The following is a 13705-nucleotide window of genomic DNA, read 5'->3' on the forward strand; positions in this document are numbered from 1 at the left end:
CAATTACAATTTTTACAGTTTTACAATTTAGTAATTTTCTACAATTTTTACAATTTTGTGCAATTTTTTACAATATTTTGGCGAGATGTAGTGAGATGAGGTGAGGTCCGAGGATTCGCCAAAAGATTAACCCGGGCATTAATACCTCAATTGAGGTATAGTTTGACAACTTCAAATGAAACCCTGTAAAACATGCCAACTTCTGGAATCTCTCTCTTTCTTTCTTCTCTCTCCCTCGCTCCTCGTCATTCAGTCACCAATCACCACGTAAATATCTGAGAGGGTGTGTGTGGGCATCGCGACCAATAGAAGAACCACTCTCCAGTATTACTACAATAACGGATTCTTCATTTTTGCCTCGACTGTCGGCTAGGAAGGTTCCATTATGCTAGCATTGCAGGCAACTAGTCAACCTTTTAATGCTTTTGTTAGCAGGTCTGACAAACTGTGAGTGGTCCTGCAAGTACATAGTGCATAGTGCTCTCTCTCCCTTCCCCCCGTGCTTTCTCACTTGCTCCTCCCCAAGACAGCCAGCGCTCACGTAGTAACTCGGTCAGGGTTTCAGTTCGATTTGTCAATCTATACTGCAGACTACCCCTTAACTCCTCACTTCACATTCCCCGGCAGAGACAGTTGTATCGGACTGATATGAGTAGACCTGAAGGCAAGCATTGGTGAGGGACGGATTGTATAAGGCATGCATCATAGCACAGCATCCAAACCCACTGGAAGGAATGGTGAACGGGAGAAGAGTTTGTGGCAGAAGAAGATATCAGATGATAGACGCAGTGGCGGCTCCTGCATATTTCTTAAGAGGAGGAAAGAAGTTAAGAGCACGAAATGACACCTTCTTGAATGAAACATGCTACAAATTAGCCTACATGCATACATGTAAGACCAGGTAGTGTTGGAGTTGGCTTTCCCTTCTGTATAGCAATAATCTGTTCTTGTAAACTGAGTTTCCTAAATTGTCCAAAATATATTATGTTTTCACTTCCATTCATTGTTGAATAATTGCGCAAATTAACAATTTTAAGGAAATTCACAACCTCGTAGCATTTTTCGAGCACACTACAGCATCACACGTGTTGGAAGAGACTAGCTACTAACTCGTAACCAGAACCGTTTTACGGAAATGGAAATGGGAATGGGAAATAATCTGAGGAAAGCGAGAACACTGCCCCCACGTGGTCTGTGTTGCCACATGTACATTAGAAGTTCAGTATCACATGCTTTTGAAGAATGTCAGTTCTTGTAAAGTCATACTATCATTATTGTTCAAAGCTGCCAGTGGCCGATTAATTTTTTATGTTAAAAATGATGTAGTTTGGAGTACCTATTTTCAGTTTCAAATATATTTGTACAAAACTGACAACTTGGCTGTTCCCTGTCTAGTAAAAATGAATAGAAGTAAATTTCAGGGGCCAACTACGTAGAACTACTTCCTCTTTGTTTTGCATAAACCCGACTTTAACTTTCAAATATCCACGAAAGTTTCAAACCATGAATAGAGCCTATATAAAGTGCAATGAATAATATTTTTGATTTATAATTTTAAAAAAAGTTTGTATGGTGTCTTTCATAGTGTTGCGTTAAAACTGTTTTTGTTGTGTCTTCTCCTAGATGTGTTATAGTCTGGTTGAATGCAGCATCGTTAGATGGCAGCAGTAGCGAGCTTGCTGCACGACCAGTTGGTTTCTATTTCCCACCCATGTGCTGATTCAGAGGAGGATCTCCTCCCTCTCCATTCGTTTACTTGCTTTAAAACTCTGCTTCTTTCTCTGGCCGCTAGTGCGCTGTTGTCTATGTGTGTTAACTGCAATAGAGGAGGAATGGAGTGCCTTTCCTCCACACAGACAATCTCGCATCTTTCTCACAGTTTTCTACAGCATATGAGCGTGCGTCATTTAAAACTCGATCAACCGAGTTTTTCTTATAGTTGTGAACTTAAAAATTATCGAATCTTCCTCGAATTTCAAGGCACATATTTTATTTGGTATTTACTTTCAAAAGAAGAAAATGTGAGAAGGACGTTCCTCCCTTCCCTCCCCCGAGGAACCGCCACTGGATAGACGACATTAAGATATATGGATCATATTATGCGGAGACAAAGAGGAAGGCAGAAAATAGGAAAGACTCGAGAAAGCTGGATTTGCAAAACACTATGAATGAATGAAGTGTAGTATTCCCTTAGAACATGAATTCATAATTCTTACCTTCATATCCTTATGGAATACTTTTCCAACAAGAGGGAAACATCCATTCTCCAACTGTTTTTTTGTTATCCATCGCATGCTGACCTTCAGATCATCTTCATCTACGTAGATGAGGGATCGAGCCTGAGAAAATGATTTCACTACGAAAGCAGTCAGCCACATGGACCCTTCCTCATCGGTGTCACCAAATGCTGAGTAAGAACCGTCAGAGTGGCGATAGTTTAGCTCCCGTTGATATCCTGTCAAGCATTTATTACAATATTTTAACAGATATCACATGACAGTGGTATTATTCTTGGTTTATAGGTAAAGAATATAATAATGGTACGGTAGTTTAAGTAAACCTTTTTCTAGGTTTTTTATAGCCTCTGCCTTGAGAACTGGATTCTCTTGTTGTGTTGCATTTAGGTAGTTAATAACATGAAGATTTGGAACAAAGAGGATCATGTTCTGTTCTCCACAACCCATGGGCACTCGGACTAGATGATCCAAATTCTGCAATAAATCCCAATTATTCAATGTTAGTATACTTGCTTATATGCAATGTTGTAATTTCATCAGACAGGAACATTATAAAAAAGAAAGTTAAGAATATATTGAGGGTGTCACTATGGTGGACGTCCTTCACCATGGACATAATTACTGCTAATGCTAATGGTCGCTGTGACACTGACAGTTGAAAGAGGTGATCAAAAGGAATCGTCATGGTTTCTAATATTCCTCCATAACAATGCTCGATCACACATGGCACAGCAAACATGCGATTTCTGCACTTCTACTATGGGAGGTGCTTTTAGTTGTATTAACTAATAGCTTATGTAGCGTCGATGGAATCAGTTATAGCGCGGCAGTATTTAGCGAGATGAAACTCGGAAAAAACCCAACCAGATAATCTACATACGTAAATATTAATTTTTGGTCCTACAGAATATATCTTCTTCGGAATATGTATTATATGACTTTCTTGTGTTAAATTCTATCGTACCTGGTTTACATGTTTCGACCTTTTATGGATCATCCTCAGAACTGGTCGTTGTTGGTCTTGGCACCTTGTTTTGTTTCCTGTGAGGGTGTGTTCGTGTGGTGTAATGTAGAGTCAAAGAGTGTGTGTGTTCTGAAATTGAGTTGTGTGTTGAGAATTTCATTGGGGTGTGTTTTTGTGTGTCTCTATATTTCATTGTTCTAGTGTGTTTAGAATATATCTGTTATGGTAACAATGATTACCATGAATGATTCGTTCTGGTGCTGTGGATTGAGTTTCGGCGTAGCTCAGTGGTTAGAGTACTTTGTACATACAACCAAGGACCCGGGTTCGATCCCCGGTGCCAGAGCGAATTTTTCTCCTCTAATAATCATTCAACCAGATAAGCCGAAGCGGGAATCGAACCCACGCTCGAGCGCATTTCTAGATCAGCAGGCAAACGAGCCTGTCGACTGCTACTCCAATGGCAAAGGGAGATATTGAACCGTTCACCCCACAGTCTGGATTTTATTCCAGTAGTTTTCATCTGTTTGTTCACTTGAAAAAGCACTTACCACAACATCGATTTCAATTCACTGAGGACATTCATTTGGCTTCTTCAGTATGATTTCACCAGCAGCACCTTGCTTTCTACGCATTGGGGATGAACAACATGATTTCACATTCTGATAAATGCCTCACCCATCGTGATGACTGTGTAGAAATAGAAAAGTAGTCTTTTTTATGTTGCCAGAGTCTGTGATCCATTTCCAGAAATATATTGTAATTTTTTTTCTCTCTAAGCTCATTAAACAAAAGCATTGAAATTCAGTATTGTTCTATCATCATATAATGTTCTTTAAAATATTTAAATACAGTACCGGTAATTCTTTAAAATAGGAAAACAGTAAATTATCTGAAATGAAAACTGTGATAAATACTAATTTAATTTATTGCGTTTCTTATTAGTGTAGTTAAACAACAGACAGTAAATATGTGATATTATATGTTAAACATCTCCAGACTAAACAGTTATAAGTGGCAAAAAAAATTAGTTTTTGCACAAGTTTTCTTTATATTTGCATATAGATAATTAATATTTATACTCAAGACTGTTGGCAATGATAACAAAATGACAGAATTAGAGTTTCTCACTAGCCGAATGTAATGCATTTTGTGTTAAATACAAGCTGTTACCTGTAAAGTCGGTCCCAATAGGTCTCCAACAACACTAATGTCGGCTCGAGCAGAGTCTTCTACTACATCCGATGGTAGTTCCAATGACCAGAGAATGTTAACATCTTCCGAGAAATCTGCAGCAAATATTGCGTGTTTCAATTATAAAATTACTAGTAATTTTGTATATAAGATTTTTCACTCTTATGAGATAGTCCAACCAAAGCCACACTTTTAACAAAAATAGTTTTTTTGTGCGAGTTCATTTTTTACACAAATGGGGAAGATACTAGTAAAATATTATACAAGTTACACAACAAATAATGTAAGTATACACTGAAGAAATTATGATACTCTACCGGTACCTAAACTCTAAACTTTTAATATGCTCTCTTGTTAAATTTTGTCTCTGTGGCTTGGGGTTATATCATTCTCACCCCTTCATGTAATTATGCTAAGAAATGCGAGGAAAATTGTGTAAATCAGGAGAATGTATATGCATTTTATTTGCAATAATTTTGATCTTACTGGATGGACAGATGAATGCTGACTTAGTGATTTCAATAGGGAAGCCTTCTGGATGCACCAAAATTGGCTTCACAAGTACATCTCTGAAACACAATATCACATCTTTTAAAAATAATATGAATATGATGCAATACTAAAAAAAATATGATGCAAATACTTGTGAGCGCGTAATTTCTGTAAAAAGTTGTACCTATATCCACAGTTTTTAATCTGTTGCCTCTGGTGATCAAGAAGTACCATACTAGCCGAAACAGTTTTTTGTGTTTCGAAAGTTCGATCTAGGTAGGAGGTCATGGATCCTTTGCATGGCTATCTTCGGAAAGTACACATGGCAGTCCTTGAAAATTTTTTCCTTAGAATTGAACTATGCTGGTCATCATCCTCATCAACCATCCTTCATCGGGATCAATGAATTCCTCCTTCCTAATACACCCCCTCTTCAGAAATGTAATTCGATACCACAATATAAGCAGAGTTAAGAAAGGGTTCTAATTGACAATAACTTATTTGTAGACACTGGAAACCAACAAACTAAATAACTTCTAATTAAAAAAGAGTTAATATAAGTTACGACAGTGAAACTTGGACTATTAGAGCGAAAGATAAATCCAGAGTGAAATCTATCGAGATAAAATTTATACGAAGAACAGCAGGATACAATTGGTCAGACTTCAAACCAAATTACTAAATTTCGCACAAACTCAACGTAATCCCCATTACAAAAAATACAAAACGAACTGGACTGAATATGTAAACTGAATGTTCAGATCAAGATTTGCAAAATTAATCATTATTAATTAATTACTGTATATTCCAAATTGAAGATGAAGTAGGGCTGACCAATGAAGAAACTGATGGATGAATTCTAAGCCAGAACAGTTCAAGAGTGCCCTATATCCTTGGAAGCTTAAAGATGATGATAGAGATAAAGATGATGATGGTTATGATGATGATGATGATGATGATGATGATGATGATGATGATGATGATGATGATAAATGGCATTCCAGGGTGAATTATAAAATATATATATATATATATATATATTTTTTTTAAATTTATTCTTACTTACATCTAGATCAGTTGTTAAAGTAGTAACACTAGTTCATTATAATAATAAAATCATATTATACAAAGTTTCTTGTAGATATTTACTCGTAAATAAATAAAATCGAAAATAAATGTTACCGGTATGCATAATTGGAAATATTGAAATTCTGTTATAAATATTTTTTATGTATTGACTAATGTTTTAAAAACAAAAATTGACTATGATTTAACATTTTACTGTTTATATTAATTTGATCAACCTTTCTTTCGCCTTATAACTTTTTACAGAGTTACTTATAAATAAATATAGTGAAATATAATTAATTTCATTTTTTAATGTTTAAATGATGCACCGGTAATCATGATTCTAAGTATGAACTTATACCTTCTATGAACCAACATTTCTGGACCACATTCATCTGGGTACATGGAATCCACCTCGGCAGACACAGTAATATTGACTTCTCCCAGATCTGATGCTCTAATTCGGAATTGTTGCACAAAATTACTTCTTTGATTAACACATGCAAAAATAGTAGAATTGTTGTCCAAAAGTTGTATTCCAGGTGACTCCTCAAAAATTACTCGCACCTGAAACACGACAGAATTAAGTCTCACAATCATTAAAATGTACGAATGAAGAAATACAATATAATATTTGTACTTGAAGAGGATATTTGGGGTGAGAAGAATACATTTATTTTTAGTCCTCAATTAATAATTGGTGTGTGTAGGATGTTCAAACACGTGAAAGGGCGTTTTTTAAATATAAGATACCTCTTATTAGTATTTCTTTTTATAGTACGGTATAAACTGTACTGCATATATATGGGCTACGTAATAAGTTAATATTATTCTAGTTATTCTAGTAAGTCAACAATCATATATGAAAACATTATTCATGTGACACAATATTTAAAATTACTCTCCATCCACTACTGTATGGCCTACTCTATTTTTAACCTCTGAAAAAAAAATTAAATTAATAAAAAAACTACAGGCTAATACGAGGATGAAAAAAAGAATACTTATACGAAAAAGAAAGAAAATGGGAACTATATTCTTACACACTCTAGACAGACAGGGGCTCTTGTTAGCTTCTCGGTAACATTCAACAAAGCACTTGCCATCTCCTCCACTTGTAACCTCTGTGAGATATTCGCTTAGAGACATACAATAATTGTTGTTGTTGTTTTCTAATGCCAGGCGTTTGGCAATAAAGTCATTTGACCTCTTGCACTCCAATATTTTTCAAAGATATTATCATGACCAGCCACTGAAGCACAGATTTTGAGGTGTTCCGAATCCATTTCTTGGTTTGAGTTGCACAATGGACAGTTAGGGGACTGATATATTCCAATTCTATGCAGGTGTTTGGCCAAACAATCATGGCCTGTTGCTAATCTAAATGCAGCTACAAACGATTTTCGTGGTAAATCGGGAATTAACTGTGGATTTTGATGCAGAGAGTTCCATTTTTTCCCTTGGGATTGTGTTATCAAATTTTGTTTGTTGAAGTCTAAGTATGTAGATTTAATAAATCTTTTCACAGAGTAATACGTAGATTTAGTAACAGGTTTGTAAGTAGCAGTGCTGCCCTTCTTTGCTAAAGCATCCGCATTCTCGTTTCCCAGGATTCCACAATGGGATGGTATCCATTGGAATACAATTCTTTTATTGAGTGATATTAATTGAGAGAGCATTTTAGTTATTTCTGCTGTTTGAGATGAAGGTGTGTGTTTAGAGACTATTGATAGAATAGCTGCTTTGGAGTCTGACAATATAACTGCATTTTTAAATTTACTGATGTGGCATAGAAGATTCCTGAGCCTTTCACTTATTGCAATGATTTCTCCATCAAAACTTGTTGTTCCATACCCAAGAGATCTATAAAGTGAGAAGAGATAGCACGTAACACCTGCACCGGCACCTTGTTCTCTGGAGATCAAGGATCCGTCAGTGTATAAATGAAGCCAGTTTTGTGGAAGGTATCTAATATTAATTGTCTCTAAAGACAATTGTTTTAGTATTTCAGTGTTTACTTCTGATTTCAGTATTTCTTCTGTTAAATTTAGATTATATTCCATATTTAATAGAGTTAAAGGGTTTGGTTTAATTTGTAGGTTTTCTTTTAAATTCGGGATATTGATTTTCTGTTTTAATTCTTGAACAATGGATATGAAACTTTTTTGAGTTTTCAATCTACAGAGAGGACTGTATGAATGCCAATTGTTTCCTGGTAATCTAATAAGTTTTTTCATATTGAATCAGTGCTTTTTCTTCTATTATCATTTTGATGCTGTGAATATTAGTGAGGAATCTCATAGAATCTATTGGAGTTGTTTTGATTCCACCAGTAATGAGTCTGAGAGCTTGGTTTTGAACATATTCTATTTCGTTTATGAAAGGTGAAGTAATTAAAATTTCTCCGCAGTATGTCAGCACTGGCTGTATAAACATTTTGTATGTAGTGTTCAAAGTATTCCTAGAGCATCCCCATTTCTTTCCTGCTAGTCTTTTTAGAAGGGAGAATCTTTTACGAGCTTTTTCAGAAATGTATTTCAAATGGTTGCTCCATGTTAACTTACTATCGAAAATAACTCCAAGATATTTGGATTCATAAGTCCTAGGAAAGTGTTGGCCATTATATTGGATATTGAATTTTCTTTCTTTTTTACCAAGTGAAAATATTTGGTAGTTACTTTTGCTTAAATTGAGTGTCATCAAATTTGATGTATTCCATTCATGTAGTTGATTTAGAGCTTTAAGAGCAGAATTTTGAATTTTGTACATACAATAATTATGATTCCCAATACATTTACTTAATATTTTTTTCCGTTAAGATTACTGTCTTACATAGTTAAAGAATGAACCATTTCTTGGAAGGAATCAAGTTTCATTTCAACACATTGAACTGGAACTATGTGTTTTTGGGAACTAAATTGTGCATCTCACTTTCTTTAAAAAAATTACTATTTTCACTTAGAACTTAACTTAAACTTCTTGGGAGACTATTTCCATTTTCTAGACTACCGGTAGACCTATCTTTTTCTTCAGGAAAATTTTACCAATTTTTCGACGTTGCCAGTGCAAATCTTGTACAGAAAAAGTCTATGTCATGAGGAAATACAATTTTCATTATACTGGTACATTTGAGCTTCGCAACAATTCACTTCTTTATCTTGTTACCATTGGTACTCCTGTTTGTACGTAGTTTATTTTCGAATTCCATTTACCAGATATACAGGAATCAAATAATTTATTGTGTACTTGACTAAAAGATAAACTTTCATTTTCTGCATTACGTCATTTTGTAATCCGTAAAGTAAGACAGGACTTAAATTAATTATAAATTGCATGGTTTAAGTACATTTTATACAATTAATTTGGTGCATATTTCCTTACTTTCTTACAATATTATAAATCATTCAAGAGAAATAATTCACGCATAATTTCTAGATCAAATTGGTTTGTAGATACTGAATATGACCAAATCAACTGAAAAGTTTTCAAGAAACTGTTGTACATAGATAGACCACGCCAAAAACTATTTTTTTTCTATATCAGAAACACTGAAAATGCAAGTACACTGGTACTGTATTTCCGTAAATATATCGAAATTGAATTGGTATAGCATTATAAAACTTTAAATTTATATTTCATATAATGAGAAAATAAAAATTATATCTAGTAAGATTGTCCTACATTTCAACTCTGTACCTGGGTGTGCAGGAAAAGTGTGAAAATGTCCCACATTTAAAGATAAAAATATTTTAAGATGCAGATTGGTTCAATATTTTGGTAATTTGTATCATAGAAATGGGGAGCAATTTCCGGCAGATCCTGTAAGATTTATAATAGAAAAAAACCAGCGAGACAAGGCTTCTTCCAGTATGTCGATTTTCTCTTCCATTCTCATTCCAATGATACTGTTATTGCCAGCTCTTCATCTCACTGTTACAAACAGCGTTTGTAGTTTAAAAGAGATATTAAATATAAATAAATAGAATGACTCTTTTAAATATGAAAAGATAGTATTAAAAGTGACATTTTCTACTTACTGGTAGACTGTGGGACAGGAAATTGAACAAGGATACTTTGAGTTGGACCACTTCTCCTCTTTTCACTGAATAAGGCATTGTATAATCTAAGAAGAATGGCTGGAAAGCTGTCAGATGTGTTGGAGGTGCAATACCAAGCCCGACTGCAGGAGACATGCATATGGTGGTGCCAATCCATTCTGTGATTGTGTGTGGCAGGTTGCGTTTCACTGTTATTGTTCCACTGTCCCTGTTGGCATAATAATAGTAATAGTAATAATAATAATAATAATAATAATAATAATTGTAATAGTGACTGCTGTTACAGTAAATACGAAGCACTGTCAGTCAGCATGGCATTCAATGTTTTTGCTGCCTTAGTGCTGTCCTGGCTGAACACAACCAATGTCATCTGAGATGCAAGCGACCTGTTGAAGGATCACTCCTTTGTTCAGCTCCCCTCGCTACACGAGTTTAAGTTTTTCTTGTAAGTATCTCAGAATGTTAAAATAATATTTTCAGCATTGACAGCAACACGGATATTTTACTTGAAGCAAGTAAAGCGATCGGTTTGGAAGTAAATCCCGAAAAGACTAAGTATATGATTATGTCTCGTGACCAGAATATTGTACGAAATGGAAATATAAAAATTGGAGATTTATCCTTCGAAGAGGTGGAAAAATTCAAATATCTTGGAGCAACAGTAACAAATATAAATGACACTCGGGAGGAAATTAAACGCAGAATAAATATGGGAAATGCGTGTTATTATTCGGTTGAGAAACTCTTATCATCCAGTCTGCTGTCCAAAAATCTGAAAGTTAGAATTTATAAAACAGTTATATTACTGGTTCTTCTGTATGGTTGTGAAACTTGGACTCGCACTCTGAGAGAGGAACATAGGTTAAGGGTGTTTGAGAATAAGGTGCTTAGGAAAATATTTGGGGCTAAGCGGGATGAAGTTACAGGAGAATGGAGAAAGTTACACAACACAGAACTGCACGCATTGTATTCTTCACCTGACATAATTAGGAACATTAAATCCAGACGTTTGAGATGGGCAGGGCATGTAGCACGTATGGGCGAATCCAGAAATGCATATAGAGTGTTAGTTGGGAGACCGGAGGGAAAAAGACCTTTAGGGAGGCCGAGACGTAGATGGGAGGATAATATTAAAATGGATTTGAGGGAGGTGGGGTATGATGATAGAGACTGAATTAATCTTGCACAGGATAGGGACCGATGGCGGGCTTATGTGAGGGCGGCAATGAACCTTCGGGTTCGTTAAAAGCCATTTGTAAGTAAGTAAGTATAGCAACACTAATTTCAGGTTATCAACCATGATAATTCTTCCTGCTTTCTAAAAAAGGAAATTATAACTTTCCCAATTTATTTATGCACTCGAAACTTTTTAGGGTTACGTAGAAGAAGTCCACACCTGTGGAGTAACAGTCAGCGCATCTGGCCGCAAAACCAGGTGGCCTGTGTTCGATTTCCGGTCAGGGCAAGTTACCTGGTTGAGGTTTTTTCCGGGGTTTTCCATCAACCTAATATTAGCAAACACTGGGTAACTTTCGGTGCTGGACCCCGGACACATTTCACCGGCATTATCACCTTCATCTCATTCAGACGCTAAATAACCGAAGATGTTGATAAAGTGTTGTAAAATAACCTACTAAAAAACTTCGTAGAAGAAAAGGGATGCTTCTGTTAAATTGACTGAGTTTTTGTTTCAGGATCCAAGTGGTGAACTCATGTATCGTCCATATTAATATAACTCCCCAAAACTTTAATTAATCTCTCTGACAAACTGGAAAGTCTCAAGGAAACACTTAATCCTTTCCTTCTTCTGATCAGCATTCAATGCTATGAGAATAAGTTTGTTCATAGACTTAAAAAAAATTCAGCAATATATAAAGATAACAAAACTGTTGCTCATGAAATCCACTACCATCTGTGATGGGTTAAAAACTTTTCAATCTCCCTCATATAATGGAAGGTACATGACCAGATATCTTACCCAATATATTGTAACTCCCATAGCCATGTCTCGGGGAAGAAAGATCGAACCTCCAAGGCAGATGGGGAATCTTCCATGTAACTCTGGGGGACTGCTGCTGCTTGAACTATGAGTGGGAAAGCCAGAGGAGGCATGTTTGGCATCATCAAGCCGTGTACTGGCGAAGAATCTGGACATTCGAGAAACATTAAACTAGTTTAATATAATATATATTATTTCAAGAGAAGAAATAAAATTCAGTTGCGGAAAATACAGTACTGAAACTGGAAAGATAGAAAACATTATAAGAGTTATAAAGGACAGAAAATTTCCACTTGTTTTGCTTAAATAAACATTAAGAATACATTTAGTAATCGAAACAAGAAATCTGAAATTCAATTTAACATCTGAATAATAACAATAATAAAATAAGATATAATCATGAATACCAATAGTCGATCTAATATCCCTTATACAGTTGGAAGTTTTTCAGGTAATTGAACTTTTATTTAAAGATTTTTCTTAAATCATTCTTAAATATTTTTATTTTTCTTCTCCCCTCAATGGTGGGTATTGTAATAATTGACTCAAGTGTGCTTCTCAAAATGTAACATTACAAAGCTTAGATTACTGTACCATTTTAGACATTGCCCGCAGTGCACCGTAGGAAGTTAGATTTACGTTATTTATTTATTAAACACTTTCCCTAAAGTGGGCTTGCTTAGAAGACAAAGTATACCATTTACAAAAGAAAGTTTGAATAGTAGGTCTACATATTAAATCGGTGATTAATGAAAAAAGCTAGAATTGAGGTAGAAAAAAGTGGTGTACCCTTGAGAAAATCTTCCCAGATGCCATGTTTATCCATCAGAAATTACACTTACTGTCACTTGTATTTCCACCCATGTCTGCAATGTATTCAACTTTTTAGTTCAATTAAAATAATGCTCTCTTATTAACTACATTGGTGGTCTGATGTAAAAGTACACTGCCTTTCGGAAAGTCTATCCCAAACATAAGTACATATTACTGGTAACTAATGAAATCTGAGTCCGATCTAAATTTAATGGACAAGAGAGTCCGTTATAATTAATAGGCTACATAAAATACTGAAGAGAACTGTTTGATTTGAGTTCTAAAACATATAAAAAGAAAAAGAAATGAAAGAGTGATTGTTGAATATTTATGTAAATATATGTGTTCATACAAATAATTATTATCTTAAAAAATAATACAGTTTTAATAAACCAGTCTACTACTGCATTATTAACTAAACTATAAATATACCTGTAGGTAATGGGAACGGGACTTTAGATTAATGACAGTGTGTTAAGAAAATTTCCATGTAAGGTGCTGCGTAAGTAGGCAAATCATTATTCTTACTGAATAATTGTTTTACAATTCAAGACAAGCACCAAACATTTATTTTCAGATCCTTATAGCATATTTAAAACACCAATCAGCGTTTGTTATTGCTTACCAGATAGTATAACATTAATAAATCCATTTTATTTCTATGACCAATTTCAAATGTAGGGAGTCACCGCTGTAGCTCAGTTGGTTAAAAAGCTTGCCTACCGATCAGGAGTTGCGTTCGAGCGTGGGTTCAATCCACGCTTGGGCTGATTATCTGATTGGGTTTTTTCCGAGGTTTCCCTCAAACATAAGACAAATCTCAGGTAATCTATGGCGAATCTTCAGCCTCATCTCGCCAAATATCACCTCGCTATCACCA

General features: G+C 35.1%; 1 protein-coding gene across 3 annotated transcripts in view; it reads right to left on the minus strand.

The window, feature by feature from the left end:
- LOC138712422 (alpha-1-inhibitor 3-like) overlaps positions 1–13705 on the minus strand; it is a 118705-nt gene that overhangs the window by 16216 nt on the left and 88784 nt on the right. For all 3 annotated transcript variants that reach the window (XM_069844216.1, XM_069844218.1, XM_069844217.1), the window contains 7 exons: positions 11992–12160; positions 9993–10221; positions 6317–6522; positions 4882–4964; positions 4375–4490; positions 2561–2711; positions 2217–2455 (listed from right to left, as the gene is read on the minus strand). In XM_069844216.1, coding sequence (XP_069700317.1) covers positions 2217–2455; positions 2561–2711; positions 4375–4490; positions 4882–4964; positions 6317–6522; positions 9993–10221; positions 11992–12160 — 1193 coding nt within the window. The remainder of the gene's footprint in view (positions 1–2216; positions 2456–2560; positions 2712–4374; positions 4491–4881; positions 4965–6316; positions 6523–9992; positions 10222–11991; positions 12161–13705) is intronic.

The sequence above is a fragment of the Periplaneta americana genome, chromosome 13 (assembly GCF_040183065.1).
Source record: "Periplaneta americana isolate PAMFEO1 chromosome 13, P.americana_PAMFEO1_priV1, whole genome shotgun sequence".
Taxonomy (NCBI): domain Eukaryota; kingdom Metazoa; phylum Arthropoda; class Insecta; order Blattodea; family Blattidae; genus Periplaneta; species Periplaneta americana.